The 27,920-nt window shown below is 51.2% G+C and overlaps 1 protein-coding gene across 1 annotated transcript; it reads right to left on the bottom strand.

The window, feature by feature from the left end:
- Positions 1–339: 339 nt before the first annotated feature.
- Positions 340–24,994, bottom strand: RAPGEF3 (Rap guanine nucleotide exchange factor 3). Its single transcript, XM_007937899.2, has 27 exons — positions 24,785–24,994; positions 18,226–18,279; positions 18,018–18,124; positions 17,673–17,794; positions 17,347–17,515; positions 16,663–16,747; positions 16,250–16,310; positions 16,063–16,139; positions 15,748–15,894; positions 15,070–15,182; positions 14,697–14,785; positions 14,309–14,387; positions 13,968–14,118; positions 13,801–13,883; positions 12,948–12,987; positions 10,237–10,318; positions 9,777–9,923; positions 5,408–5,505; positions 4,828–4,953; positions 4,559–4,740; positions 4,200–4,290; positions 4,045–4,095; positions 2,709–2,796; positions 2,328–2,392; positions 1,634–1,688; positions 1,409–1,480; positions 340–458 (listed from the first exon to the last, which is right to left on the bottom strand). Exons 1-27 carry the CDS (start codon positions 24,875–24,877, stop codon positions 340–342), a joined length of 2,646 nt encoding a protein of 881 aa, XP_007936090.1. The 5' UTR covers positions 24,878–24,994.
- Between the last annotated feature and the right edge of the window lie 2,926 nt (positions 24,995–27,920).

The raw sequence follows: 27,920 nt of genomic DNA, 5'->3' as shown, positions 1-27,920 counted from the left end.
GAGGCAGGACAAAGCCATGAGGCACAGAGTCTGGAAAAAACCTGGTGTGGAGAGCTCTCTATTGAACACAGAATCCCAGAACCCACTCTGCTCTCCCACCCACTCCCAGGGTCTCGCTGCCCCCCATTCCTTGGCCTTGGGCCCCAGTTCAGTTCCATTCCGAGGTCCTCCTTGGCCACCAGTCATTACAGGGGAATAGCTGCTTCCATGCTGCCTGCTCCAGGGCCTCGATTCTACTCCACGGAGAGCCCTGTCCAGTTGTGGCCACCTGTGGGCCCCTTGGCCTGGGCCTGCCCTAGCTTTCCCGGAGGGAAGTGCCTGCTTCAGCTCCAGCCCCCCTCATGGCTCTAGCTCCCGGGAGAGGCGGGAGAGTTCTCTCTGGTTGTCGATGACCTTCAGCTGCTGGACATAAGCCCAGGTGTTGGCTGGACTCCGGGTGCTCAGGGACTGCTCCGAGCCTGGCAGGGGAGAAAGCAATCAGGGAGGCAGTGATCCCACTTTGTAGAACCCCCACCAAGGAGTATCACCAGCTATCCTGCCCCCTGTCCCCCACTCTACCTTCTCATCTGCAGTTTCCTTGGATTTGGGGGCAAAATAACACAGTGGGTAAGAGTGTAGTCTCTGAAGAAAGCAGGTTCTCAAGATTATTACATAGAGTACAATACTTTCTTTACAAAGTTCAAAAACAACTAAAATGTAGTTTTAAGATGATCTCTTTGTTTTTCAGTAAATTGACTACGATAATGTTTAAGGAGCTCTGGTGGTGTAGTGCCTAAGGCATTTGACTGCTAAACAGAAGGTTGGCAGTTCAAACCCACCAGCCACTCCATGGAGGAAGACTGGGCAATCTACTTCCATAAAGATGTACCACCTTGGAAACCCAAAGGGGGTTGCTAGGAGTTGGAATCGACTCAATGGCAGTGAGGTTTTTGTTTTTTTTTTTTTTTGGTTTAGCTTATGTTTATGCTGCTTAAGATATGTTGAATGTGGTTAGCTTTCTTGGAGTTTGTTGAACTCATTATACCTAGGTTTATATATTTTCAACAAAATTGTAATATATTTGGCTACTTTTCAATTTTTTGTGTATGTTGTATTATGAGGTATTTGTGAAAATAAAGGGCCAACGATAACAGTGTGGGATGAACCATGGATTATGGTTAATGGTCATGCAACTGAGGTACAATAAAAAATATGTGGCTCTGGAGGAAAAATTTGGGTTCCAGTTCTTCACCAACTAATTGTGTGGCCTTTTGCAAGTTACTTAAAGGCTCAAGCCTATGACCTTATCTTTATCACCTACCTGCTAGAGGTGTTATGCAGTGTTACCAACATCATGTATGTAAAGTGCCTGACCCATGGCAAGTGCTGTGGTTAAGTACGGTTAGCACCCACTGCTACCCCTACTTACAGGTTGAGATCCTCGCAGCCTGGCTGTCCTCATGGAGGTGGGACACACGGCTTCTGAGTGGTGAGAGAGGTACTGAGTGGGAGGAGAGAAAGGAGTTAGGGAAGGAAGCTGGGTGTGTAGGGGGAAGGGGCTCCCTGGAACCCACACCTGGCTCTTAGGCTATTGTGGAGCGGGAGGGTAGGGACTCCCACCCAGCCTACCTGCCTTCCGCTTGCCCAGCCTTACCATTGCTATGGCTCCGGCACTGGTGCAACATCCGCACGGCTCTCGCCATCATTCGCTGTGGGCAACACAATGGCATGGAATCTGGCCTGAGGAGCAGAAACCTGTCCTACCCTTGTGGGACAACTGGGGATCCAAGCTCCCTTTGAATGGGTGCATTCCTAGGAACTGTTGTTGTTATGTGCCATCGAGTTTAATTCATAGTGAGGCCATGTGACAGGGTAGAACTGCCTCATAGGGTTTTCTAGGCCATAAGCTTTACGGAAGCTGACCACCAGGTTTTTTCTCCCTTGGAACAGCCAGTGAGTTCAAACCTCCAAACTTACACTTAGAGGTGAAGCACATTGTGCCACGAGGGTTCCTCAGGACTAGAGAGTGTAAGAGATGGGTCATGCCTGGTCACTCCAACAAAGCCAGAGGCCCAGTGGGAACCAGTCAGTGGAAAGAAGAAGTTAGGAAGGACTCAGAGAGGAAGAGAGCTAGGAGGGGCTCTCTTTGAAGAATGAGATATTTGAAGCTGTTACCCCAGCAACTCCCAGTTCTAAGATTCCAGTATGCAATAGAGCAAGGCAGGGACTATTTAAGAGTAAGTATTCATATCTATATCACTACTTAGAAGTTTAGGTCATCTTTCACCCTCCACAATCATGTTCTCCAACCCACTCTGGTAGCAAATGCCCACCCTTCTTGAACTCACCATTTTCTCAAAGTTGATGAGATTCTCCACTAGTGTGTGGTTCCCCTCATGGATGAAGGTCATGTCTGTAAAGAAGTGGGTTTTGCCCAGAAGTCTCCAAACTCTTTCCCCCTCTTGTAGCCCAGGAATGGTGAAGGGCCACCCCTACATTGCTTTCTTTGTCTAGCTCCCCTCCAGCCTCTGGAGCTATTTCCTTTTATCTCTTAGACCTCATACCATAGGACATCTAATATCATCATTATTTATCTATGGGTCTTAACTCCTCTTCTAGCCTGTGAACTCCTAATTCATCTTTGTGCTTTCTAAGGCATCAGCACATTGTAATCACTTGGGTGGAATAGATGGAGATGGAGCCAGCAAGGTAAGGGCAGATCCTATTACCTTTGAGAAGGAGGGGCATGAAGGGGATGACAGGAGGGGAGAGCTTGGTTAAGGCCAGTCGATACACTCGGTGGTTCCATGAGGGGTCCTGAGAGGGAAAAAGCCCCAGTTAGAGAGGGAGGATCCTGTATACCATAACCTACCACAGACCACACAACCAAATGCACGTCCTACCGAAGAGCAGTGACAAAGAGAGGCTGATCTCCATGTCATAAAGAAGAGACTCAGAGCTCAGTCTCTCCTCATCCTCAGATTTCACCCCAGCAGCTTCTATGGCAGGCAGGAAGCCTGAATCATGAGGCTACAGCTACTCAGGATCTGCACGTGACTTCCTGACCTCTGATTAGCCCCCAAGGAAGTTTCATGGCAATTAGTCACAGGAGCCCTTAGGCTTCCAGAAAAATCAATCTCCCCCACCCTTTCTCTCATTCCTCCCTCTCTGTTGGACAAATTCTTTTAAACCTCTTGGGTCTTGTGGGGCCACTGGAGCTCCCTCCCCACTGTTCAGAGGGGTAAACCAGCCATTTACAGGTCCATGAGGTGAACATTTTTCTTAAAAACTCATAGGTGCTGATAAAAGCACCTCTAGTACCTCTACTCTGATTCATGCCTAAACACTGAAAAACCTTCAAATCCTTTAACAGTTCTTAGGAGTGGAGGGCTCAGCCCCCCAACTCTTTTCTCATCCTCAGCCTATCTCACAAGGAGCTCTGGTGGCGTAGTAGATAAGGCACTTGACTGCTAACCAGAAGGTTGGTGGTTCAAACCCACCAGCCATTCCGTGGAAGGAAGACGTCAGTAGATTTACAGCCTCGGAAACCCAAAGGGGGTCTCTATGTGTTGGAAATGACTCTATGGCAGTGAGTTTGGTTTTTTAGTTAGTCTAGCCCACAAGCCCCTTCTTCATTCCTAGTCTAGCCACATGACCCCTTTGGGGCTCCTGAATGGTCACTGACAGGCCCTGGTGCACAGTGGGTGCCTGATGCCAGGACCTGCTTCCTGAGGCCTCAGGCAGTACAGCTGGAGTCCAGTGTCCTCCTGATGCTCCCTGGCACCTCAGGCTCCAATGCCATGCACCCCCTACATTCTGTCCTGGTCTTCACATATCCACAGTGAATGCTTCCCCCCACATACTGAATGATACAGTATACTATTCAACTCTTATCATAATGCTGGATACCCCCATAACTCAGCTAACTTCCCAGATTCACAGGCCAGAGGGAACTAGGCCTGAGGCAGGGTTGGGAACCCTACATGTACCCAAGGACAAGTGGAGGAAAGACTGGGAACCCAAGGCTCAGGGTTTCTAGATGCCCCACCGAGGCCCAGCACTCACCAATAGCCTCTCCAGGGCAGAGTACAGCTTCCGGACCTTGTGGGGCAGCCGCTGTGGAAGGAGAGGCAGATGGAGTGGCCGCTGCTCTAGGATGAGAGCCCACCCCCAGCCGACTCCCAGGAGTGGGGTGAGGACTATTTCCAAAGCACACCTACCTCCCAGGTGTGGGCAAGGCGGCTGATGGCTGAGTTGCTGAGGCCAAACATGACAGCAAAGAAGGAATTGAGATTCTTTTGCTCCTTGAGGCTGTGAGAAGACCCAGGACCCTCAGAGGAAGTAGCTGCAACCACAGCACTCCCACCTCTCCAGCCTACAACCAGGCCTGAGCCTCAGAACAGGGCCAGGCAGCCTTCTCAGCAGGGACCCAAGCTGGCAGACATGGGAGACAGATGCTCAAGCAGACCAAAGGAAAAAGAGGGTGGTAGATTTGGCAACACACTGAGCAAGGATGGGGTTTAAAAAAAGGGTGCTTCTGGACTCTGGCCACACACCCCACCCTCTTCCAGGCACTCACTGGGCAGCCAGCTTGATGAACTTCCTGAGCAGCTGTGCCCGCAGGCTGGGCACAGGACAGAGACACAGCTCAGTGGCCACCCAGTACTGTAGCTCATTGAAGCGCCGCATGAAGCGCTCTAGGTTGGCAGTGGTAACAGTTCGAAGATGCTGGGGGCCCAGCACATAGTGGATCAGCTCTACCTGGGGGGACAGCAGGAGCCATCAGCACTTTCAGGCAGGAAACCCTGCCTCCGTGCTCCTCCCCTAAGTTCTGCCTGCCCCTTGCACCTGGTGGATGCTATTGAAGAGGCTCCAGTCATGGTCGGTCAGCTGGCCCGCCAGGTCCTTGGTGCTCACCAGGTCCAGCCCCTCAGCAGAGCCTACAGCGGGCCCCAGCTGCTCGGGGTGTGGGGTCTGCAGGTGGGAGAGCGCTCAGGGGGGTGCCTGAGGAATCCAGGGAAAGGCATGGGGGAGGGGGAGAGGGTTCTGTGGTAGGAGTGTTGTGGGGAGCAGGTACTGCAGGGAGCTGAGGGGCTGGAGCAACAAGGGATGAGGTTTTCCAAGGAGGCATCTCCTGACAGTTTCCTAATGCTGAGACCCCCTTCCTGCAGGATCTTGGGCCCCTGGGGAGCCCCTAACTAGAGTAGGGCCTCCTCTTTCTCCTTTGAACTCCAAACCAAGGATACACTCCCCCACCAGTCTCTGGAATCTCCCTATCGTTAAGGCCCACTTCTCCTTCTTCCCCCTTCAAAACCAGTGGCAGCCAGGACCAGGTTCCTCCTTTTCTCCCTGTGACCCCTGGACACCCACCCTGACATCCCCAGAACAGAGTTCCTCCCCACGCCCTGGCACCCTGCCTAATCCCTACCAGTGCATCCACTTCCTGTGGGTTGACAACAAAAAGCCGCTCATTGAGTCCCAGGGATGTGGCCACACCGCGAGCATCTGGCTGCAGACCAATGGTATCTGCAAGAGAACAGATGCTGTGCTGGGTGGGACAGGGAGGAAGCCCAGATCAGCCTGTGACCAAGGTGGAAGCCCTGCTTTGGAAGTCCAGAGGTCCCTTCTCCCAAGAGTGGGGCTGGAGTCCTGGGCAGTTGCTGTAAATGTGCAGGTGCACATGCCCACACATCCACACTGCCCAGGGAACACACTGGAAAAGGATGTAATAGGATTCTCAGTGAGACAGGCTGCCCTCAGGAAGGGCTAAACTCCCAGAGCCTCAGTTGCCTCCTCTGTGAAATGGAGACAGTAAGACTTACCTGACTACTTCACAAATAAAATTAAATGATATGTGTAAATAATGGCTATACGGGTAAGATGCACTGAAGAGCCCTTTGGAAAATGGAAAACGTATTACATAAGTCTTGGTATTAGTTATCATCAGCTCCTTGTGGACTGTGATTTTGTTTTAGTTATATTTGAGTCCTCATTCTCTAGACCAGTGACTTTCAAAGTAAAGTACACAAAACAACACGTGTCTAAGAAAATATGTTAGCTCTCTACCTATATTTATTTTTCACATCTCTTTTGCATTTCTATTTTATGTGTAGCTTTATAATTGGATAATGTTAGCATAGAAGTATATAGAGGAGCTCTGGTAGAGTAGTGCCTAAGGCATTGACTGCTAACCAGAGGCTGGCAGTTCAAACCCACCAGCCACTCCTCATGAGGAACGTTGGGCAATCTACTTCCGTAGTGATACCACCTTGGAAACTGAAAGAGGGGTTGCTATGAGTTGGAACTGACTCGAAAGCAGTGAGTTTAGTTTCAGTAGTATACAGACATGATTTATAAGCAAATATACCCATAGTGAGGGTTTGTAATAAAATATTGGTACGAAATCAGTGTTCTAAGCAGTGCCTGGCACATTGCTGTTGTTAGGTGCCATCGAATCACCTCCAACTCATAGCGACCCTATGTACAGCAGAATGAAACACTGCCCGGTCCTGTGCCAGCCCCAGGATCCTTGCTATACCTGAGCCCATCATTGCAGCCACTGTGTCAATCCATCTCACAGAAGGCTTTCCCCTTTTTTGATGACCCTCCACTTTACCAAGTATGATATTCTTCTCTAGGCAATGGTTCCTTCTGACAACATGACCAAAGTAGGTGAGATGAAGTCTGGCCATTCTCACTTCCAAGGAGCATTCTGGCTGCATTTCTTCCAGGACAGATCTGTTAGTCCTGTTAGCAGTCCATGGTACTCTTAGAATTCTTCTCCAACACCACAATTCAAAAGCATCAACTCTTCTTCATTCTTCTTATTCACTGTCCGACTCTCACATGCCTAAGAGGCGACTGAAAATACTATGGCTTAGGTTAGACGCACCTTAGGCTTCAAAGAGACATCTTTGCTCTTCATCACTTGAAAGAGGTCTTTTGCAGCAGATTTGTCAAATGCAATACGTCATCTGATGTCTTTACTGCTGCTTCCATTGGTGTTGGTTGTAGAACCAAGTAATATTAAGTCTTTGACAACTTCAATCTTGTCTCCATCCACTGTGAAGCTGTTTATTGACCAGTTGTGAAGATTTTTGTTTTCTTTATATTTAGGTAATCTTCATCAGTAAGTGCTTCAAGTCATCCTCATTTTCAGCAAGCAAAGTTGCATCTTCTGCATATCGCAGGTTGTTAATGTGTCTTCCTCCAGTCCTGATGCCACGTTCTTCTTCACATAATTCAGCTTCTCGGATTATTTGCGCAGCATACAAAGTGAATAAGCATGGTGAAAGGATAAACCCTGATGCACTCCCTTCTTGATTTTAAACCACGCAGTATCCCCTTGTTCTGTTCGAACAACAGCCTCCTGATCTATGCACAGGTTCCTCATGAGTGCAGTCAAGTGTTCTGGAATTTCCATTCTTCTCAATGTTATCCATAATTTGTTATGATCCACACAATCAAATGCTATTGCATAGTCAATAAAACATAAGTAAACATCTTTCTGGTATTCCTGGCACATTGTAGGATCTTAATAAATACTGACTTTGGACAAATGCAAGGAGCTCTAGTGGTGTAGTGGTTAAGGCAGTCAGATGCTAACCAAAGGGTTGATGGTTTGAACCCACCAGCTGCTCCATGGGAGAAAGATGAGGCAGTATGCCTCCATAAAGATTTATGACCTTGGAAACCTTGGGGAGCAGTTCTACTCTGTCCTAAAGGGTTGCTATGAGTCGTAATATACTCCATGGAATGCTAGAGGGTTAGACAACTGCAACTCACTGTGTTGCCACCAGAGGGCAATGCTTTCCACTGAGAGCACACAGGCACAGGTGACCTCATTGTCTCACTCCACTTCCTGACTGGGAGAAGGCTTTTTCTCACCTCCACCCCTCGCCATTATTCTTTGAATGCCCTAATTTATGCCTACCCTGGCCTCCAGCTGTCAGGCCTGGGTTGGGCCCTCCATAAAGAACAGCAGTTTTTAATGTCCCAAGATCACAGAAGCAGGTCTTAATAATCATCATGGCTGCCATGTTTTGAGCACTTACTTTGTGCCAGGCCCATGCTACATGCTTTATATCTATTATCTCATTTAACAGCCATCACAGTCTTGTGGAATACATGTAACTATAGTGCTCATTTCACAGACAAAGAAACTGAGATTCAGAGAGGTTAAGCAATTTGCCCAGGATGACACAAATAATAATTAGTACAGCTGAGGTTCCAACACAGGTCTAGGATTCCAGAGTCCATGTTCTTGACCATCAAAATGATCTATCTTACCTGTCTGGTACCTCTAGCTCCCAAGACAGTGCCTGGCCCCTAGTGACCCTGAAAATGTTTATCAATTCACTAAATGAATGAAGACTACCTAAATTCAAAGACCAGTTACGTTCTCGATCACTGTGTGATCACAGGTAAATTGCTTCATCCCCTCAAGCTGCACTTTCCTTGTCTAAAGGCGGGTTAAAATTATCTGTCTCGTGAGGTTGTTAAGTGACTATAGAATAATACCAAAAAAAACCCTCACTGCCGTGGAGTTGGATCCGACTCATAGCAACCCCTCCTTGGGTTTCTGAGGTGGTATCACTACGGAAGTAGATTGCCCAATTTTCCTTCCAAGGAGTGGCTGGTGGGTTTGAACCATCAGCCTTCTGGTTAGCAGTCAAATGCCTTAGGCACTATGCCACCAGAGCTCCCAATGATAATAATGGTCACAGTTAATACTTAAATAGCATTGACTATGTGCCATTTAAGTATTAACTGTGACCATTATTATCATTGGGAGCTCTGGTGGCATAGTGCCTAAGGCACACTTGACTGCTAACCAGGAGGTTGGCGGTTCAAACCCACCAACTGCTCCTCGGAAGGAAGGTTGGGCATTCCTATTTCCGTAGTGATAACTGCCTTGGAAACCCAAGGAGGGGTCGCTATGAGTCGGGGCCAACTCGACGGCAAACAACAACAACAACAACAATGTGCCAGACATCGTCCTAAACACTTTACTATATGCACTAACTTAATCCATAAAATTCCTCTGAGGCAGGTACGTTTATTATTCCCACTTTACAGATGATGAAACTGAGCACAAAGAGATTAAGTCTTTGCTGCCCAAGGACACATAGCTAGTGTGCAAAGGGCTGGTATCAAACTCAAGCAGCAGGCAGTTTCTAGAACTCATGTTTTCTTTTTTGTGTGTGCACAGGTGCCACCAGCCACTCCTCAGAAGGAAGATGGGGCAATTTACTTCCGTAATGATACTGCCTCGGAAACCCAAGGAGGGGTCGCTATGAGTCAGGTCTGAGTCAATGGCACATAACAACAACAACAGTAGGTGATTGGATTTATTTTTTTAAAATAATTTGTGGTTGTTGTTGTAGAAAATGTACACAGCAAAACATATACCAATTCAACAGTTTCTACATGGACAAGTCAATGACATCAATTATATTCTTCAAGTTGTGCAACCATTCTCACCCTCCTTTTCTTGAATTGTTCCTCCTCCATTAACATAAACTCACTGCCCCCTAAACTTCCCATCGAACCTTTCGAGTTGCTGTTGTCACTTTGGTTCCATATAGAAAATTCTTTAAAAGAGCCCAAAGTAGAGCTCATGTTTTTAACCACTACTTGTAAAGCACTTTGAATAGACATAATAAATCTCCCATAAACACTAACCATCATCTGCATTGATGAAGATGAAGATAATGATAATGTTCATTCAAAGGATCTGGGTGTGGATCTGAGAAGTAACATCCCTCGGAGCCACCCTGCCCAGAGCCACAACTCACCACCTGAGGAATTGACCTTCACCAGCACCTGCCCCTTGGTCCAGCCGTCCTCCTGTGCTAATGCTGCCATCACCTCTCTCACTGAGGCTGTCACAGGCAGCTGCAGGGTCAGCACTGAGTGGTCGGGCCGGCAGATGTCATAGGGAACTGAAGAGGAAGACCGGGCTTAGCTGTGGGAGGGGGCTGCTTGGTCTCCCCAACCCTGGGGAGGAAGGATGCCAAGGAGGAGGGGAAGGGGTGGAAGAAAAGTCTAGTAGATAAGCTGCACAGACAGGGATGAGTAGGCCCAGAGCCTGGGAGAGGGGGCACAGAAGGCAGAATGCCTGGCAGCATGGGAGAATGTTGTACCACCCTCAGGCCAGGAGCACCAAGGTCAAGTGTGACTGTAGGATGGGACACAAAACATAGAAGCGGCAGGGAGCATATGGCAGGCTCCACCATTCTGGCTTGAGCCACCAACCTTTGTCTCCTACTCGGATGGCACAGTTGCTGCTGGGAAGGGGCTCATCCTGGCTGGGGAGCCAAACAGGAGCACTCCGGGCCTAGAGAGAGAGAAAGTAAAGCCTGGAGAATACAAGAGGAGTGTATACAAGGCAGGGACAGTTGAAGGGCCTTTGTAACCAGGAGTATGGGATGTACCCCGCATGCACACCACCAGAGGACTCTGCATGCCACGTTAACCAGAGCCCAGGTGAGGTGGCCAGGGTCAAGGCTCCAGAAGAGATAGAATAGGCCTGAGGGTTGGGCATGGTATGAAAGGCTGTGCCCCTCTTCATGTGTGTGCCTGCTCACTGCCCAGTAGGTCCAGAGCTGTTCTAATAGGAACACAGCTCAGCTGACCTGCTTTTCCCTCCTTTCTCTCCTTCCAACTATCATTTGCTATGTGCCAGCCATTGTTCTAAGTATCTAAATATTCCCAATAGCCCTTTGACATAAGTACTATTATTATTCCCATTTTATGCATGAGATAGATGAGACATAAGTGGTTGAGGATCATGCCCAAGGCCACACAGCTGCTAAGTGGCAGAACTGGGACCTGAAAACCTGCTTCTTTGTTTGTGCTGCCATGCACTGACGCTCTACAGTGACAACTACCCTATCAAACCCCACGGCCCTTACTTACTCAGTGGGCCTTAACCACTGTTGAACCTCTCCTGGCGGAGTACTTCCAGCTGGGCAAAGGCCTCCATAACACAAGTTTGTCATCCCACCCTGACTGCTCTTTCCAACTTTACAGCTGACTCCCTCCTCCCGGCTCAAGTGTGGTAGATCCTTCAGGATCAGAATTTTGTCTCTTGTTCTTGTTCTCCCCTAGATTTCCCTCCAACCTTTCCTCAGAGCTCCTCATAGCCTCATAGCCACCTGCATGGAGGTGACTTTCATAACTATACCATCAGTGCGAAATGCCCTTCTAAGTCCTGGTCTCAAACACCTACCTGACCCTTCCACGTCCGTGAGCCATCACCATAAGCACATCGGACTCCCTTATTCTGCCTCCCAGTCACTCCTCTTCCCAGCCCTTCTCCTGGGCTCTAGGCTTCTGCCACCTCCCCATAGCCTACCACATTGGTCTGTGGATTCTTCTTTCAAACGGGTTTCCCAGCACCCCTTTTCCCCCACACTAATATCCCGAGCCGCCTATCTGTAAGACCTCACACCTTATCTACTACAATAGCTTGTCTGTTCAGGTGCCTCCGGTCCTTCCTCCTCCAATCTGTCTGACCAGATTCAGATTAAGCTTCCTATTCAAAACACAAATCAGATGGTGTCAGTCCTTAGCTCAAGCCCCTTCAATGACTATTACTCTCTTTACCAGGAGCCTGGCAGACTCTGGGCCCCGCCAGCCTCTCCCACCTCCTCCAGTGCCCTGCTCACTTTCCTTCCTCCAGGGCTCTGAGCAGGCTGGCTCCCTCCTTCTCCAGCCTGGTGCATGCTGCTGGCTTTCCTTGACCGTCACCCTGTAGCTCTCAGCTCCAGGAACCACTCTCCCAGGGACACTTTTCCTGAGTCAGCTCTCCCCCTCCTCTGCTTTTAGAGACCCCTGCTTTTGTCATTATTGTTGGATGGCTCCATCCTTTGCTTCACTGTAAGCTCCATGGGGACAGAGGTGGCTCTGTGAGCCAACTAGACCACCATTGGCACCCAGCACAGTGCCTGGCACATAATAATGGCTCAACACTAGTTCCTGAGCATCAGCTGCATGCCAGGGTGAGCATGAATGCTTAAGAAGCAGAGGACAAGGCTCCAAACTCAGGAAGCTGGCATTCCAGTGGATGTGACAGATAATAACAAACAATAAGCAAGTAGACTAATAAACAAAGAAGGTAACTCCACAAAGTGATGACACTTTGAAGAAAATCATACAGCATATCTTGGAGGGAAGGGGCAAGGGAGTGAGGGAGGGTGGTCTGAGTAGGGAGCTTCCAGGGGCCTCTCTGAGAGTCCAAGATTTCAGCTGAAATCAAAATAGTAACAATGATCCAGTCAAAAAGTCAGAGAAAGTAAGTTCCAGGAGGGGGGGCAAGTATAAAGGTCCTGAGGTAAGAACAAGCTTTGCCTATAGAAGAGAAGTAGCCAAAGAGAGTATCAGCAAAGTGGAGAGCAGGATAGGAGGAGATCCTCGTAGGCCAGGGTAAGGTGTTCAGATTTTATTCTCAATATAGCACTTCCCAAAATCAGCCCCAACCTACCTTTCTAGTTCTTTCTCCCACTATTCCTCAACCAAATCTTCATTCCAGGCACACCTTTCTGCCCCTTTGCACACCCCCGACAGGCTCCCTGTTGGGAATGGAACCCATCACCTCTGATACTGGAGAGGGGCCTTGACTTCCTCTGGACTCCACAACCCTGGCCACCTGGAACCCTGCAGACCTCAGAGACCACCTCAAGGCACCATCCCTGGCTTCTGGTGGGAACAAATTCTCTCTCAAATCCAACAAAAGTCCCTTGGGATGGGGGTGTAGGGTGACACCTTAAACCTTAGGATCTCCCTTTCAAGGCCTGGCCCAGAACACCTATCCTCAGACCTAGGGTATGTCTCCGTGTTTGGGGAAACTTCCCATCATGGCCCCCAGGATGGGAGCTGAGGAGGAGCCAAGCAGTCCAGCAGGAGCAAAGGGGGAACAAGTCTGGGTGTGGAGAGAGATGTGAGGAGCCAGTCAGGGCAGATACCTTCAACTGAGGAGATGCATTCCCACAGCCATTTTCCAACCTGTGGGACAGGTGAGAGGAAAGTGAGATGAGACCAGGTATCCGTGGGGGCCTAAAAGTATATGCAGGGTCAGGAGCAGGGGAGGTGTCCCAACTCTGGGTTCCATTCTTCCTTGACCAGGCTCAGAGGCCAGCATCATATATCACACAGGGAGGGGAGAACGGGGTTGGCAACCAGGGGCTGGATCCTGGATTCTGTGATTTTCCCAGACCAACAGGGGAAGGGTAAGAACTAAATGGAGAAATGGACAGAGTTTCAGGTTGAGCACTTTCAGGTGAGATGTCCCTGAACCTCAGTTGTCTCCCTGGGAAAGTCTGGGAAGGTGAAGGTAAACTCTAGGAAGCTGACTGGGTGGGGCTGGCAGGACCTCGTACCAAGGGCACTCAATAATAAATGTGAGTGGAATGGTGGAAGTGAGAATGGTAGATAAACTCAGGATATGAGTGAACAAATGAATGATTGCATGATGTATGAGAATGGACAAAGCATGACGTAAGGGGCTTGATAAGAAGAGCTCATTGAAATAAGTGGGAATAGACAAATGAAACATGAGCAATCCCAGCCAGCACTTGATGGTGCTTACTGTGTGCAAAGCCCTGTGTTAAGCACCTCAGGTGCAATAGCTCTCTTAATGCCCATGATGAGGCAGCTGCTCTCCCTGATTTACAGACAGGAATACAAAGCCCTGAGAGGGTGTAACAAGCCCAGGGTTCCACAGCTGCAAGAGGCATGGCCTGGATTTAAAGCCAAGTATTTGACTACAGATTGGTGCTCTCCATCCCAGTGATGACAAATTAGTTTCCAGGTCATCACCTGTGGTGTCGCCGCCTCTCTGGCCACTGCTCCCTCAGCAAGTTGCTAAGCCGGGCATCCCTGCTCACCAGGTCTGAGAGTTTCTGTGAGGAGCCAAGAGTCAGTGAGTTGGCTGTAGCCACATGACCCCCGAGCGGCGGGTCCAGCCCTGCCTCACTCCCAGGTACCTGGAGAAAGCTGGTGGCCACAGAGTCAGTGTGCAGCATGGAGCCATACAGGGCCACCCACTGGCTGACCAGCCGCAGGATTTGCTGCCTCTTATTGCAGACATAAGTGCTGCGCTCCTGCTCACTGCCTCCCGCAGGCTCCGCGTGGAAGGTGGGCATCAGTCAAGAAAACCACAAAACCAAACAGGGCAGAGGAGGGGCAGAGTGCCCAGGGCCCACCAACAAGCTGGGCCTGGCCCAAGGCTGGGGAAATCAGAGGGTTCAGTAATGGGGCTTCCTCTTCCCTGCTCCATATACCATCCTATCCCCACACACTACCTGCCCTGGGGCTGAGAGGATATTGGTGCAGGAGGGCAGCACAGAGCTGGGTACTAGGCATGAAGACACTGTGGGTCAGCAGGAAGTCACTGAGGAACGTTTCTGTAGGGCAGGGTGGGAACAGACAAAGCCTTCAGAGGCCACAGTGACTGAGCACAGGTATATGCACAGCTGGAGCACCCTTTCCCCCCAAGTCCACCATGTGCAAGGTGCCAGCAATCCCAGAGCATGACAATGCTCCCCACCCAAACCAAAAGCACGGTAAGACTGTGACTGGCTGTATGGCCAACTCAGCACCCGATGAGGTCAGATACAGGGTGCTTGGCTCTCACCCAGGTTCGCTGACCACCCAATGAGTCAGTGCAGGTAGAATGTGAGCATGAGAACAGGCAGGGTGTCTCCTGCCCCTACCTGTTGGGTCATGAGCACTGGAATCAGGCCGCATGGCCTCCAACAGCAGTTCTAGGATCTTCTCTGGGGTGCCGGACATTACCGTATACCTAGCAGAAATGGCCAATGGATAACACTGTGCCACTACTGCCTACTCCCACATTTGGGGCACCATCAATAATTATATCATGCTTTTTGCCTACCCCGTGCCATCTTGGGGATGGTCAGGGAGGCTGACTCAGGGTGTAAATCCTAGTCCCTTGATGCCTTTCCACCCCTAGTTGGTCGGAGGGTAGGGGTATGACATGGGGGAAGGGAATAGAGGCTGAGAAATAGAAGGTGAGAAGGTGGGCAAGAGGGCAGGAATGGAGCAGGAACATGGTGGGTGTGTTACCGGTTCCTGCCTGGGGTTGGGGGGTGAGAAGGGCCTGAGCCCTGAGAGGTTCTCTCCAGCACCAGCACCACTTTGCCATGTTCTTCCAACCTCATGGTCTTGGCTTCCACATCCTGGAGAAAAAGCCACACTCAGTGATCAACATCAGGCCCAACATGATGGCTCCTTCTCCCTGTTAAGGCCTCTCTTCTCACCTCCACCATTCCAGACCCTGAGACCTACAAGAGTCCCATAAGGACCTACAGCCCTTCCCCAACCCCATTCAACACTTATGACTTTGGATCCCTATGACTTTGGATCCACTTATGACTTTTGGATCCCTAATCGCCCCCCCCCCCCCACAACCTTCAACTGTGCATCCCCCAGCTAAGCCCCTCCTCCACCTCTTTCCCTTCCTGCCCGCCCTCCATGGGTCCCACCCACCATCACACTGCTTCCCCTGACACTCCAGCCCCCATCAGCTCTGTAAGTCCACCACTCCCCTTGGTCTCTTCTCTAAGCCTGTCCTAAGTCACTGGTTTCCTTCTGCCTCCTCACATACACCTAGGTTTATGGTCCCACCCCACCTGTCACATTCAAGCTTCCCCGTCTCCTACTTCCTTTCTTCCTCATAGGCTGGTCCCTTCCCCTTTGCCCCATGTCCTATGTCTCCCATCCTCCCACCCCCAGCAGTGGCACCTTGATGATGCGGTTGAAGTCTTGCTTGTCCACCCGGAGGAAATGGCAGTTGTCTTCTCGCAGGATGATGGTGGCTGCCCGGGGTGCATCGTTTACCAGAGCCAGCTGTCCAAAGTCATCTCCCTCATGCAGAGTAGTCACGAGCCCCTGAAGCCAAGCCTTCCATCATGACCCAGCCCAGACCCCTAGCCCTCACAGGGACAGACCCAGGGCAGGGAGGACAACCAGGACAGGAGGAGATGTGGACAACCAGCAAAGTTACTGCCCACAAGTACATAGACCTCAGGGCTGGGGAAGGGAGGAGGAAGGACATACCTTGCCATGGGTCACCACATTGACAGACCCCTTCCAGATAATGTACCATGAGGTGCCTTTGTCTCCCTGGCTGAACACTGAGAGAAGCAAGATCATATGCAGTTCCCTCCATCATTTCCACATCTCTGTGGCCTCTGCCCATGTTCAGGCCCCTCATGCTCAGCTCCCTATCCCCTGCCCAACTTACACACAGTCCCTGCCTTGCTGTGTGGTTCAAATTGCAGAACTGCTGCTAACTCCCGCTTCACCTGTGGGGTGGGGAGAGTCAGGTCAGGGGTGGCATGTTCAGGTGAAGAGGGGTCAGATTAGTGAAACAGGAGATTAGGTCAAAAGACATTAGTACTTGAGGGATGGGGAGGTGGTGAGGTCAAGTATGTGTCACTAGGACTTAGCAGGAGACAAAGAGCAGGGGAGATAAGAGAAGCAAAGGATTTTCAGACAGGGGTACTGGAAGCAAGAAGCAAGATTCAAAATGTCAAGCCCTGGGGGAAGAACTATCTTCCAGCACAGTAGTTGGGTTCTCAGTGGCAGCAGTCAGGGGAGGGTCACAGCAAGAGAAATCCCCTGGGCCAGCTGCAATGGGCAAGGCAGGGGGCTGACCGAGTTGGAGAGATGGGCCACGGCCTTGATGTGCAGCAGCTCCTCAAAGATGAGATCCAGCTCCTCATCAGTGCGTTGACCCGGGCTGTGGGCACAGGAAGGGGCACTTAGAGGAGGCAGAGGAAGCCAATCCTGAATTGTGGGCCCCAGGCCAGGCAGGAGAGCCATTTCACCTCACCTCAGGCTTAGGGCCAGGTGGCACCTCCACAGTGACTTATCAATGGCAGGCTAACCTTTAGTGAGCACACACCACATGCCAGACACTGTGCTGAGCATTTTACACGCATTGTTTCATTCTGTCCTCACAACAGCCCTATGACGTGGGACTACTATGCTCATTGTACAAATGAGGAAGCTGCTGGCATAGACAGGCCAAGGTCAACCAGCGAGTAGCTGGCAGACCTGGAATTTGAAACCACATCTGCCTGCAGATTCCAAAGCCAACCCTCCTTAGGGGGAAGCTCCTTAGAGACCAGCACCCTTATTTACAGAGGAGGAGATAGGCTTGGCAAGCGATAAGATGGCTTGAGCTCATATAGCAAATTGATGGTAGAATGAAAGACCAGAGCTCAAGTCTCCAGGTCCCTCCAGGTTACTTTCCTTCAGGGGGAAGGGATCCCTTCAGAGAGAAACCTGAATGCTGTGTGGGACCTGGGGTTTGGGGGTGCAGGGCCTCTGACTCACGACTTTCGAAGGGCCACTGTGAGCAGGGCATCAGGCCCACGTTGGGAGAGCAGAGCTATACCCTCCACCAGCTCCTCCTCCATTTCATGAGCTCCTGTGGGATCTGGCTCTGTCCCAAAAAAACGGTAGAATTGGGCTTCTCGGTCCTGGAAGGTCCAGTCGTGTTTCACTGTGGGGCAGAGGCCCAGGCATGGGAAGGAGAGATATTAAGGCTGTGTGGGTATGGGACCCACTGCAATGTCAATATCCTTATTAACCCCTATTGATGCCTGCTCCCTAGGATGCCCTGCTTAGTCCTGGGTGACCCACCCTGTACTCAAGCTCACCATGGCAAAGAGCACCTTCATCCAGCAACACTTGGCAGATTCCCACAGCTTGGCTCCGGGAATGAACCCCAAGCCCCAGGGCCAAGATGCCATCTACCAGCTCTCGGCCAGAGCAGCACTGCCTATAAGAAGTAGAAGGGAACACAGAGAGAAGGGAGAATCATATGGAAAGAGGATGGTGGACAGGGGAGAAAGAAGGACTCTCCTTCAGAAAGGTACCCTCCTCAACCAACCCCAGTTCCTCTGCTAAAGCATGGTTATATCCCAGATGTTTGGAATAGAGGGGCAAGAGAGAGAAAAGGAATGGTGGGGTTGGGTGAGGAGGCAGGGAGGGGCTCCACTCACCGGTAGAGCCTAAGGTGGTACTTTCTGTCTCGGATGAGGTTTGGGCAGGTGGCCAGGAGATGTCGGTGCAGCTGCTTCCCAGCCCTGAGCACCCGTTCTGTGGAAGCCTTCAAAAGAGGAGGGACATAGCTGGTTCAGGTCCTGAGCCCTGGCCTGCCCCCCCACACACACAGACATACACACAGCTCACCCCCTCCCCGGCCTGTACCTGCTCCAGGCTCACGCTGAAATCCAGGGACTCCTCGCTGTCAGTGAGCGGTGTCTGAGGGCAATGAGGGAGAGTTGGCACTTCACCCCACTCCTTCCCACACACCTCTCACCCTTAGCCCACAACCCAATTCCAGATGCATCCATTCAGCCACTCACTCAACAAATACTCACTGAGCACCCCTGAGTGCCAGGTGTCACCTCTTCCTCACCCTACCATCCCAATCTCCAGCCCAGACCCAAGCACTGCATCCCCTCAAATGAGCACCCTGAGAGCCTCATTCTGCCTACTCAGGGTCCAGGTGAGCCCTTGCTCCCAGGTAAACTGTGTCCTTGTAGGGGAGGGGAGAGTTGGAGTTTGAAGAGCATGAGAGAACACCAGGAAGAGAGCAGCATGGAAGCCTGGGAATTCCTGCCCCTGGGCTGTGATCACACAGACTGATCGATCCCAAACCAAGTTCTGTCCTCAACCACAAGACCAAGGCAAATCCCCTGCCGTCTGTGGCTCCAGTTTGGCCAGGCAGTTAATCTCTGCTAGCCGGGCAACCTGGAAGAAAATATTTAACAACCTGGAACAAATTATTTAGTGCCTAAGGCATTGGACTGCTAACTAGAAAGCTGGCAGTTCAAACCCACCAGCCACTCCTCGGAAAGAAGGTTAGGCAATCTACTTCCATAGTGATACCACCTCGGAAAACCAAGGAGGGGTTGCTATGAGTCAGGACTGATTCCATGGCAGTGAGTTTGGTTTTTTGGTGGCCATAAAATGGTGATGATGAAAATCTAACAACACATATTCATAAGCTTCTGGAAAGATCACGTGAGTTAATATATATCAAATGTTTAAAACATTGCCTGGCACATAGTTCTATATACAGGCAGGCCCCAGATTACAAACATCCGATTTATGTACAGAATGTCAGACTTAGGTCAGACTCAGTACAACTCATAGTTATGAACCAACCTCCCTTCCCACCCACCCCACCCACCCCTAAAGCATTATAATTCAAGGTACGTACAATGGTTCTTAATAACAAGCAGGCACTACTTTGTGACCCACATCAAAACATTATTGCCTAAAGCATTTGACTGCTAACCAGAAGGTTAGCAGTTCAAACCTACCAGCCACTCCCCAGAAGGAAGACAGCATAATCTACTTAGGTAAAGATTTACTGCCTCAAAAACCCAAAGGAGGTCGCCATGAGTCAGAATCAACTCAACAGCAGTTGAGTCTTTGGATTTTTTTGGAAGTGTTTATTTAATGTTTTTTAAACATAGAAAGGCACATGTATTTGACTGCACTTAAATACAATGCATACTAAGTGTTCCAATTTATGTACAAATTTGACTAAAGACAGATTTAGGAATAGAACTCGTTTGTAATCCAGAGGCTGCCTGTACATGTTAGCTATTATTATTCATCTCAGAAGCACAGGGTGGGGCACTTGCTAGAAGGTTGCTTTCAGCTCTGAGGTGCTACTCATCCATAACCTTTTAAGAGTGAATAAGGCCTTGGCAGCACACAGGAAGACAGAATTTATGGTAGAAACATTGGTTAACATGGTTTCCCTGCCTTTGGTATCACCCAGGGCTCCTGGTTCATGTGTGCCCTCGGATGTCACACATGAAAGCAGACCCTTTTTACCTGCCACCTAAGACCTGGAATTTTCAGCTTTCTGGACTGGATGGTCTACCTTCTATGAGCCCTCCCTCCCAAGGGCAGAGCAGTTCACAGTTTATAAAGCATGTCCACCTCCGTGATTTCCTCCTCTATAAATAGGACCAGATGTGAAATCAAGGCAGGTATTATCTGTCTTCTTTAACTTATGAGGAAACAAAAGTCTCAGGGTGAAGTGTCCTGCTTGACTCAGTCACACATTCCTGGGACAGCCAGACACTAGGGATAAACTCAAGTTCCTACCCAGACAAGCTCATATTTTTGTCTCACTCCACCCACTGCACCTGCCCATTTCTGTTTCTTCCCTTTTTCTTCTTACCAGCAAGCTCTCTCCTGCTTTCCCATCTGCCCTCAGGTCCCTGAAAAGGGCCTGGCTGGGGGCTGGGGTACAACCAGGCCTGAGGCCAGAGCCCCCACTGCTGGTCCTGGCAGGCCCCTGGGCACGAGCATCTACAGCTGTGCACAGGCAGAGAGAGGCCTGAGGCCTGGCGTGCCTAGGCGCCTCGCCTAGGGCTGGGTGGAAGTCACTAGGTGTCCCAAGGGTCTCCCTGTCTGGGTCATGGGGCCCAGCCTGGTGCCAGACACAGAATTAACGACAGGAAATAAGGAGGAGGAGGAGCCAGGGAAGGGAGGAAGGACAGAAATGCTACCCAGCCAGGTCCTGTGTCGGGACAAACAGTCCTTGAGTGCTGATGACTTCTTGTTGTTCATGTCAATGTACCGGGTGGCTGCAATGCCTGTCCCAACTCCTTTTGGTGCCCACAGCCCAGGTTCCAGCACCGGCTCCCTTCCTGTGTTATTCTAAACCCAGAGGGCACATCAGGAGGGGAGGGTGCCAGGTCATATGACCCAGATCTGCAGGCCTGGTTTAAACCATTTCCTGTCTTACCCAGGGATGAGCATGAAGGCCAGAGAATGGGGGCCCTGGCCCCTTGGAGCTGAGGAGCAGACCCTGAAGGCATCCTTCTCATTCTACCAAGGAGAGCAGAAGCCCAGGGAGGTAAAGCAACTCACCCAGAGTCACACAACTACTTAGAAAATGTAAGGTTCCACTACTCTGCTACCAAGGCTGAGCCTAGAAGTAGGTATTTTTATCTTATTTCACAGTTAGAGAAAAGGAGGCTCAGAGGTTATATAACCTGTCATAAGGGCTGGAAAATAGGGTCACTCTGATTCACACCTGTGCTGTGTGATTCCAAAGCCCATGCCACTCCAGCCTACCATCTCCCTACCACCTCCTGTGGTGTCTTCCCAGTGCTTCTCCCACTGTGTGCTGTGCAAGAGGGGACCTTAGAGGTATTCTGCCCTCAGAAGTGTTCCCTGAGCCAATAAATGTGGAAAACATTGGGTCAAAAAAAAAGTTAGGTTTCCTCAACCTTTCAGTTAAGAAATGAAAACTTAACTCTTTATGCCATCTAGAGACTCCTCAGGCACCCCCTGCCCCCCCACCCACCCAGGACTCCTAGCACATTCATGTGCATGTGACTTTCCAACGAGAGGACGGAGTTTCATGAGCAGTGGTCAAGTATGTGGGCTCTGGAGCAGATACCTGAGTTCAAATTCCGGTTCTCTCATTACCAGCTGTTTGTCCTTAGACTATGTGACCAAGCTGTGTGACCTTGGACTTCAGTTTTCTCATCTGTAAAATGGAATTAATGATAACAGTACCTATCCCACAGGGTTACTATGGACAGCAAATGAGTTAATAATGTAATGCCCTTGGCCCAGTGGCTGGCTCATAGCGAATGCTTAGAAAATGTAAGTAACTTGATCAAACTTTATAATTTTATGATGGGCACCTATTACCCAGATTCAAGGTAAGAAATGCTCTGTCCCTGATCTGATGACCCTGAGTATCAGCTTGGGGCTTCTCAGTTGGGAAGAACAGCTGGGAGGGATAAAGGTTCTCACCTACCTCCTCTTCTCAGACCTGGACAGGAGGGACTCAAGAGTGGAAGGGGTGGTGCTTGCTCCCCTGACACCAATGCTGTGACCTGCCTCACCCACCCTGCCCTGTCCCTGAGTGTCAGAGCTCGGCTGGAGGGGCAGGCACAGAGCCAGCCAGCCACGTGGGGACCCGTCAGACCAGTTCCCTTGGGTCTCCGGCTGGGGCTGTGAGTGGTGGGACAGGGACAGGATGATACTCTGAGGTGTCAGTGTTGCTATCTGAAAGAGAGAAGTACGCCGTGGTGGTTATGAACTTGAACTAAGCAGCCAGATTACCTGGAACCAAAGCCCAGCTTTGCCACTTGGCAGCTGTGAAACCCTGGACCTGTCACTTAACCTCTCTGTGCCTCTGTTTCTCATCTATAAAATGGGGATGGTGACACTGGTACCTATCTCATAGGGCTGTTGGGAGGACTATGCAATATGATATAGGTAAAGTTCTCACAATAGTACCTAGGACAAATGGACTATATAATTACTACCATTATTTGGATAGATGGGATAGAAGCATATTTTCTGAGTTAGAGAACAGGGATGCCTCCCCCAACACTATCACTCACAGAACAGCATCTCAGGCTCCCCTGAGCTAGTAGGACCCATGAGAGGTCACCCTGATCTTGTCCCTGCCTCCAGACAGTTGACCCTTCTGTTAGCCCACAGACATCAGACAAGATCTCATCTCCTCCTCATATCTTCCAAAGAAGATGATGTACTTCCATTTTCCATTCCATGCCAATGCTATGTTTGCCACAGTTAGTATGAAATAGCAGTGAAATAGGATAAAAGTACCTACTACTAAGCTCAGCCTTGGTAGTGGAGTTCGGCAGTGGAAACTTACATCTTCCAAGTAGTTGTGACTCTGGAGGAGTTGTTTCACCTCCCTGAGCTTCTGCTCTCCTTGGTAGAATGAGAAGGATGGTAAGGACTTTCTGTATCTAACCTCAAACCCTCCTGCTTTCATTTTCCCTTGTCCTGGTCTAGGTAGGAAGAGATAGAACTCTTTTTAGACCTCAGCCTGAGGAGTTTCTTCTTAGCTTTCTACAAAGAAAGTACAGCCTGAATAACTGCCAGCATTTTCCTCCTAGGACTCTGGGCTTCACCCTCTTCTAATACCTACCCTGTATCCTATGTGTGAACAGGTGAGCATGCCCACATTCTCCACCGGGTACTTGTTCCCTCATGTGAGCCCTTTTCTTGGGCCAAAGGCATTATCAAGAGGTAAGAAATGCAACTCCACAGACTCTTAAGCACAGGCATACTCCCTCCCAGCCCCCCATTCCCCAGAAATGGTCATCAGGAAAAGGTGTGGCCATCTGCCCCTAGCCCTAAAAACCTAAGTTCCCTCTATTCACCAAGCACCATTTGCCCTCCCACCTGGTAGGAGAGGGGCCTTGTTTCTGTGCCTTTGACCTAGTCACACTCCAGCAACCCTCACCACACCCTTTTGGCCTCCCCAGCCCTTCAGTTCTAGGGGCTGGGGTGGGGGGGTTCAGGAGACAGCCTGGCGGCCTCCTCTACTCTGTCCCAGACTTTGGATCCCAGGGGATCTTCCAGTGACCTCATTGTTCTGGTACCTGACCTTCCCCCCACTCCCTACCTAGCCTCTAGAAGCTAGGAAGGGGGCAGGAAATGCACAAGTAATTATAGCCTGAGAAGGAAGACTGGAGGGAGGGTTCCAGCCTACTAGCTCCAAGCAATAGCTACTGCCAGTGAGCCAAAGGGTCGGGCTCTTGGAGGGGTGGGGGCAGCTAAACCCAGAAGGGACCAGCTCCCTGGGCCCTTCCAGGGTCCAATCTTAGGCAGAACTCAGATCCAAGAAGCCCCTTATCAGGGAGACCTAGCCAGAAAGCGGCTGGCAGGAGAGCTGGGGACTGACACCCAGATCTTCCTCTCAATCCTAATTGCTGGGCAGACCCCTTCATCTTGTGGACCTCAGTTTTTTCTCAAGTCAGCCTCCCATTTTGGTAAACATAAATGGGAGTTGGGCAGGGTAGGAAAAAGGATGGACAAGTTGGTGACTGCTCTACTCATAGGGACTTGTTAACAAGAGAAACGTTCTCCCAAGTTTACTACCCACTCTTGCTTTCCCTTCACCCAAGCACCCTCCTATCACCCCACACCTCTCCCCTGACCTCCCTAGCCTCCACCCCATGATGGGAACACATAATAGACACATAACTGAATCTCAGGTGATGTTACTCAAAGTCTAAGGGCTTGGAGGAAAGCAGAAGCCTCATCCCAGCTGCTCTGATTTGAACCCTATAGTTACTATCCTGCCCTGGCCCCACGCATACATAGAACTCAACCATTCTTTCCTATCTCACTTCTCTTTCTACCCCCTGCTCTCTCCTTCAATCTTCTAGCCCTAACTCCAGAGACTCCATTCCCTGGCAAAGGGAGCTCCAGTCATCTCAGGTTCTCCCCCACTTCTCCAGAATCCTCCCCCTGAACACCTAGAGTCTGATGTTAAGCAGTGCCCATATGACCACTTCACCCCAAGATCATAAAGCAGAGCCTGCCAAGTTCAGTGGTTCGCTAAAGGAGAGTGTTGCCACGGTGACAGAGCAAGAACAGTAACAAACCTTACCTCACTACTCCCTGACCCGGCCCCCAGCATTTCACAAGTCCCTCCCACTCCCACCTGGAAAGAGCACACAAGTAACTAACTGGATGCCTGGCACACAGAAGTGATGGATAAATGGCAAATCCCCTTCCTCTTGCCCCCAATGCCGAGTGGAGGCACTTGGGCACCCTCTCACACACAGATACACACGTTGCAGCCATGTGAGTCACCCACACACACTGCAGCCAAGCTGCTCTACCCAGTGTCCATTCCATCCCTCCAAGCCCCCAGAGACAGCCAAGCCACCAGTGACATGCCTTCACTCCTGAGCCAGGCCCCCTTCTGCCAAGGGGCCAGGGAACAGGTACTCACCCAGCGAAGCCCCTGGATGCGGCTGGGGCGCTGGTGCTCAAGCAGCAGCTGGTAGGAGCAGCTCCTGGGCCGATGCATCCTCCTGAGCACCATGCTGAGTAGTGTCCCCTCAGGCACCCCGTCAGGAAGGCCCCCCACAGGTGATGCTCCCAGAGCAGGGCTCTCCGCAATAGCTAGGCCGACCTGCCAGCAGCTCTCACCTGGCCAGCCCACCTGTGACATGGGAAGGAAGGCCGACAGCCATGGAGGCCAGAACACAACTGCCCCAAGCAGAACCACTTCTTTCCAGTCCTCTGGGCTAGTCAGGCGGAGGTACTGCAGCCTTGCCAGGAGCGGAGGGGAGGGACAGGAAGACCTCCGCCGGGCCAGCCGCTCTGGCTCACTTAGGGGTCTCAGCCTGGCTCACCCGAGAAGAGTGGGCCCTTCTTCCCTACTATCATTTTTGGAATTCTGCCCTTCCTCACTGCTCATGCCTCTGCAGGAAGCTCCACCATCTCTCAGTGTGAGGCTACTGACTCACTGGATCCCCAAAAATGCAGCTTCACACAAATTCTTCTCTCCTCCTCCCTCACCCCTGACCAACCCTCTCTCTCCCACTCAAACTCCCCACGGTGTCTGCTTCCTCTCCCGCCCTGGGTTCCTCCTCAACCCTGACCCCACCTTACCCACCTTCATGTTCCTTCTCAAGCTCACACAGCCGTAAGGGCTCTAGCAAAAAGCCGGGGGACCTCCAGCGATCCCCTGTCAGTTCCAATAGGGGGATCCTGGAGGAGCGCGGGCAGCAAGTCCCAGGCGCAGTGCACAAGAACAATTCCTAGTTGGATCGGCTGCCAGGACAGCGGAATGCAGAGCTGGGTGAGGAGGTTCCTCTCGGGTGGGTAGAGGGCTAGGGGTGACGGGGGTGGGGGGTCGAGCCCGCCCCCAGCCCACCGAACCCCCCCGCGACCGGCAACCTCGAGCCTTCGCTCGGTCCCAGACGAAAGAGCCAGCTGGCACCGGGCGCTGAAACGAGGCTGCAGCTGGCACTGGGCCGGGCGGGAGCTGTCACACCCCCAGAGCCGCCCGCCCCCTTCCCCTCCCCCAGACGGGATGAGGGGGCGGGGAGGAGGCGCCCTCCTCCGGGTAGGAGAGGGCGCAGGGCAAGGGGGCGGGCACCGGCAGGGGTTGGGGTCCGGACCCCAGGGCGGGCGCCTGCCGAAGCTGCCCAGGGGGCAGAAGCGGCCCTGGGGTGTGTGTAGGGGCACTGCTGCCGGGGACGCGGGGTCCGGGTGGTGAGTGTCCGCACCGGCCGCCACGTGGCCAGGAGGAGAAGTGCAAACAAGGAAACCGGGGAAAGGGGGGAGGGAGGTGAGTCATTGCAGCCCCACCCGGGAGGGAAATCCGGGCTGGGGCCGCTTCCCGGCTCGGGGCGTCCTGCCTCCTGTTTCAGTTCAGGGTCTGGGAGGTGGTTGGGGGGAGATAATCGGGTGGCTTTCCCGCGGGGAATCCCGCTGCCGATCTTCCCACTGTGGCATTCTCACACACACTGACCCCATCCCCACACCGGGCGCCGGTGGGGAAACTGAGGCTGGAGAGGAACGACCGCGCTCCCAGGGAGGTGGAGCCGGGAGTTGTGGCCCTGGGAGGAGCCTGGAGTTGTGACTGGGCTTGGAGAAGAGGGGATTTAGAAGACCACGCCCCACACCGCGCGCTCCCTGGCGGCGGGGCGGGTTGAGGCAGTACGCTGGGATTCCAGTGTCTTAGGCAAGCTCTGTATGAGGAGCTCTGGTAGCATAGTGGCTAAAGCACTTGACTGCTAACCAGAAGGCTGGCGGTTCAAACCCACCAGCCACTCCTCGGAAGGAAGGTTGGGCAATCCTACTTCCATAGTGATACTCCTTCGGAAACCCAAGGAGGGGTCGCTATGAGTCGGGGCCGACGCGACGGCACATAACAACAACAACAACAGGCAAGCTCTGTAAAAAATGACTTCACGGTCCTGGGCCTCAGTTTCTACACTGTTCTGGTGGCCCAGCGCCTCCCTGGTGGCTCCACTTTTGCTCCCAAGAGGGAGACAGTGACCCTGGAACAGCAACTCCCCTGGTGCCCTGTGAGGGTTTGGAAGAAGGTGCAGTACCCCATCCCTGCTTTCTAGGACTTACTCCCTTTTTGCCCCTTCTCTTTTCCTTTCCATTAGGCTATTGAGCTTGCCCAAACTGGGAAGACACGCTTTTCTAACAGTCCTACTCCCCCTGCTCTTGCACACCCAGCCCCATTCTCCGCCGATAGTTGTTTTGTTGGAGTGGGGAGGATTTTAATTGTGATGAAAGTCCCAATTTTAACATGTACAAAAACCTTCCCAGGACCTTATCAAAATTCCTCCACCCCACTCAGCCCCAAATTCAGACTCAGTCCAATTGACATGAAATGGAAAATTGTTTTTTGAGCAAACACCCCCAGGTCATTGGCTTTCTCCATACTTTGAGAACTAATGGTGGATTTTTAGATGGGCCTTCTGGGAAGGGAGCCTGAAAATGAATCTAGCCGGAGGCCCAAAGCTACCTACCTTCCCACATTCTGAGAATTTGGAAGGAGGAAGAATAGCCCATGCTGTGGGAAAGGATGACAAGTTGGGAGTCTCAGAACACATGGGGAGGAAAATTGAAGGGCAGTGAGAAGTGGGGGGTGGAGGAATGCCTTGAAGTTGTGGGTTGCTATGAGGCCAGTGACCTGACCTAGAAATTCTTCCAGGGCAGTTTTCAGAGACTGGCCATGGGTCAGAAAGGGATCCCCCATTTCCTGTTCATACTGCCCCTATTTCTGGTGGGCAAGGAGTCAGAGAATGAATTAGGACATCTGCTTACCTTTAGACCTCTCAGCAGAGCCACAATAGCTAACCATGTGCCAAACACTGCTCCAAGTGCTTTGCATGTATTAATCCCTACACACGAGAAAAGAGGAAGCCCCTCAACAAGACAGACTGACACAGTGGCTGCAACAGTGGGCTCAAACTGTAATGATTGTGAGGATGGCAAAGGACTAGGCAGTGTTTCAATCTATTGCACATAAGGTCTCTATGAGTTGGAACTGACTCAACAGCACCTAACCACAACAACCAACAGTGGAGTAGGTAGGACCCCTGGTGACACAATGGTTA

The sequence above is a fragment of the Orycteropus afer genome, unplaced genomic scaffold, assembly GCF_000298275.1.
Source record: "Orycteropus afer afer isolate SDZICR_OR568_19922 unplaced genomic scaffold, OryAfe1.0 scaffold00045, whole genome shotgun sequence".
Classification (NCBI taxonomy): Eukaryota; Metazoa; Chordata; class Mammalia; order Tubulidentata; family Orycteropodidae; genus Orycteropus; species Orycteropus afer.
Note: the sequence above shows the minus strand (reverse complement) of the source record. Positions and strands in the feature narration are given on the sequence as shown.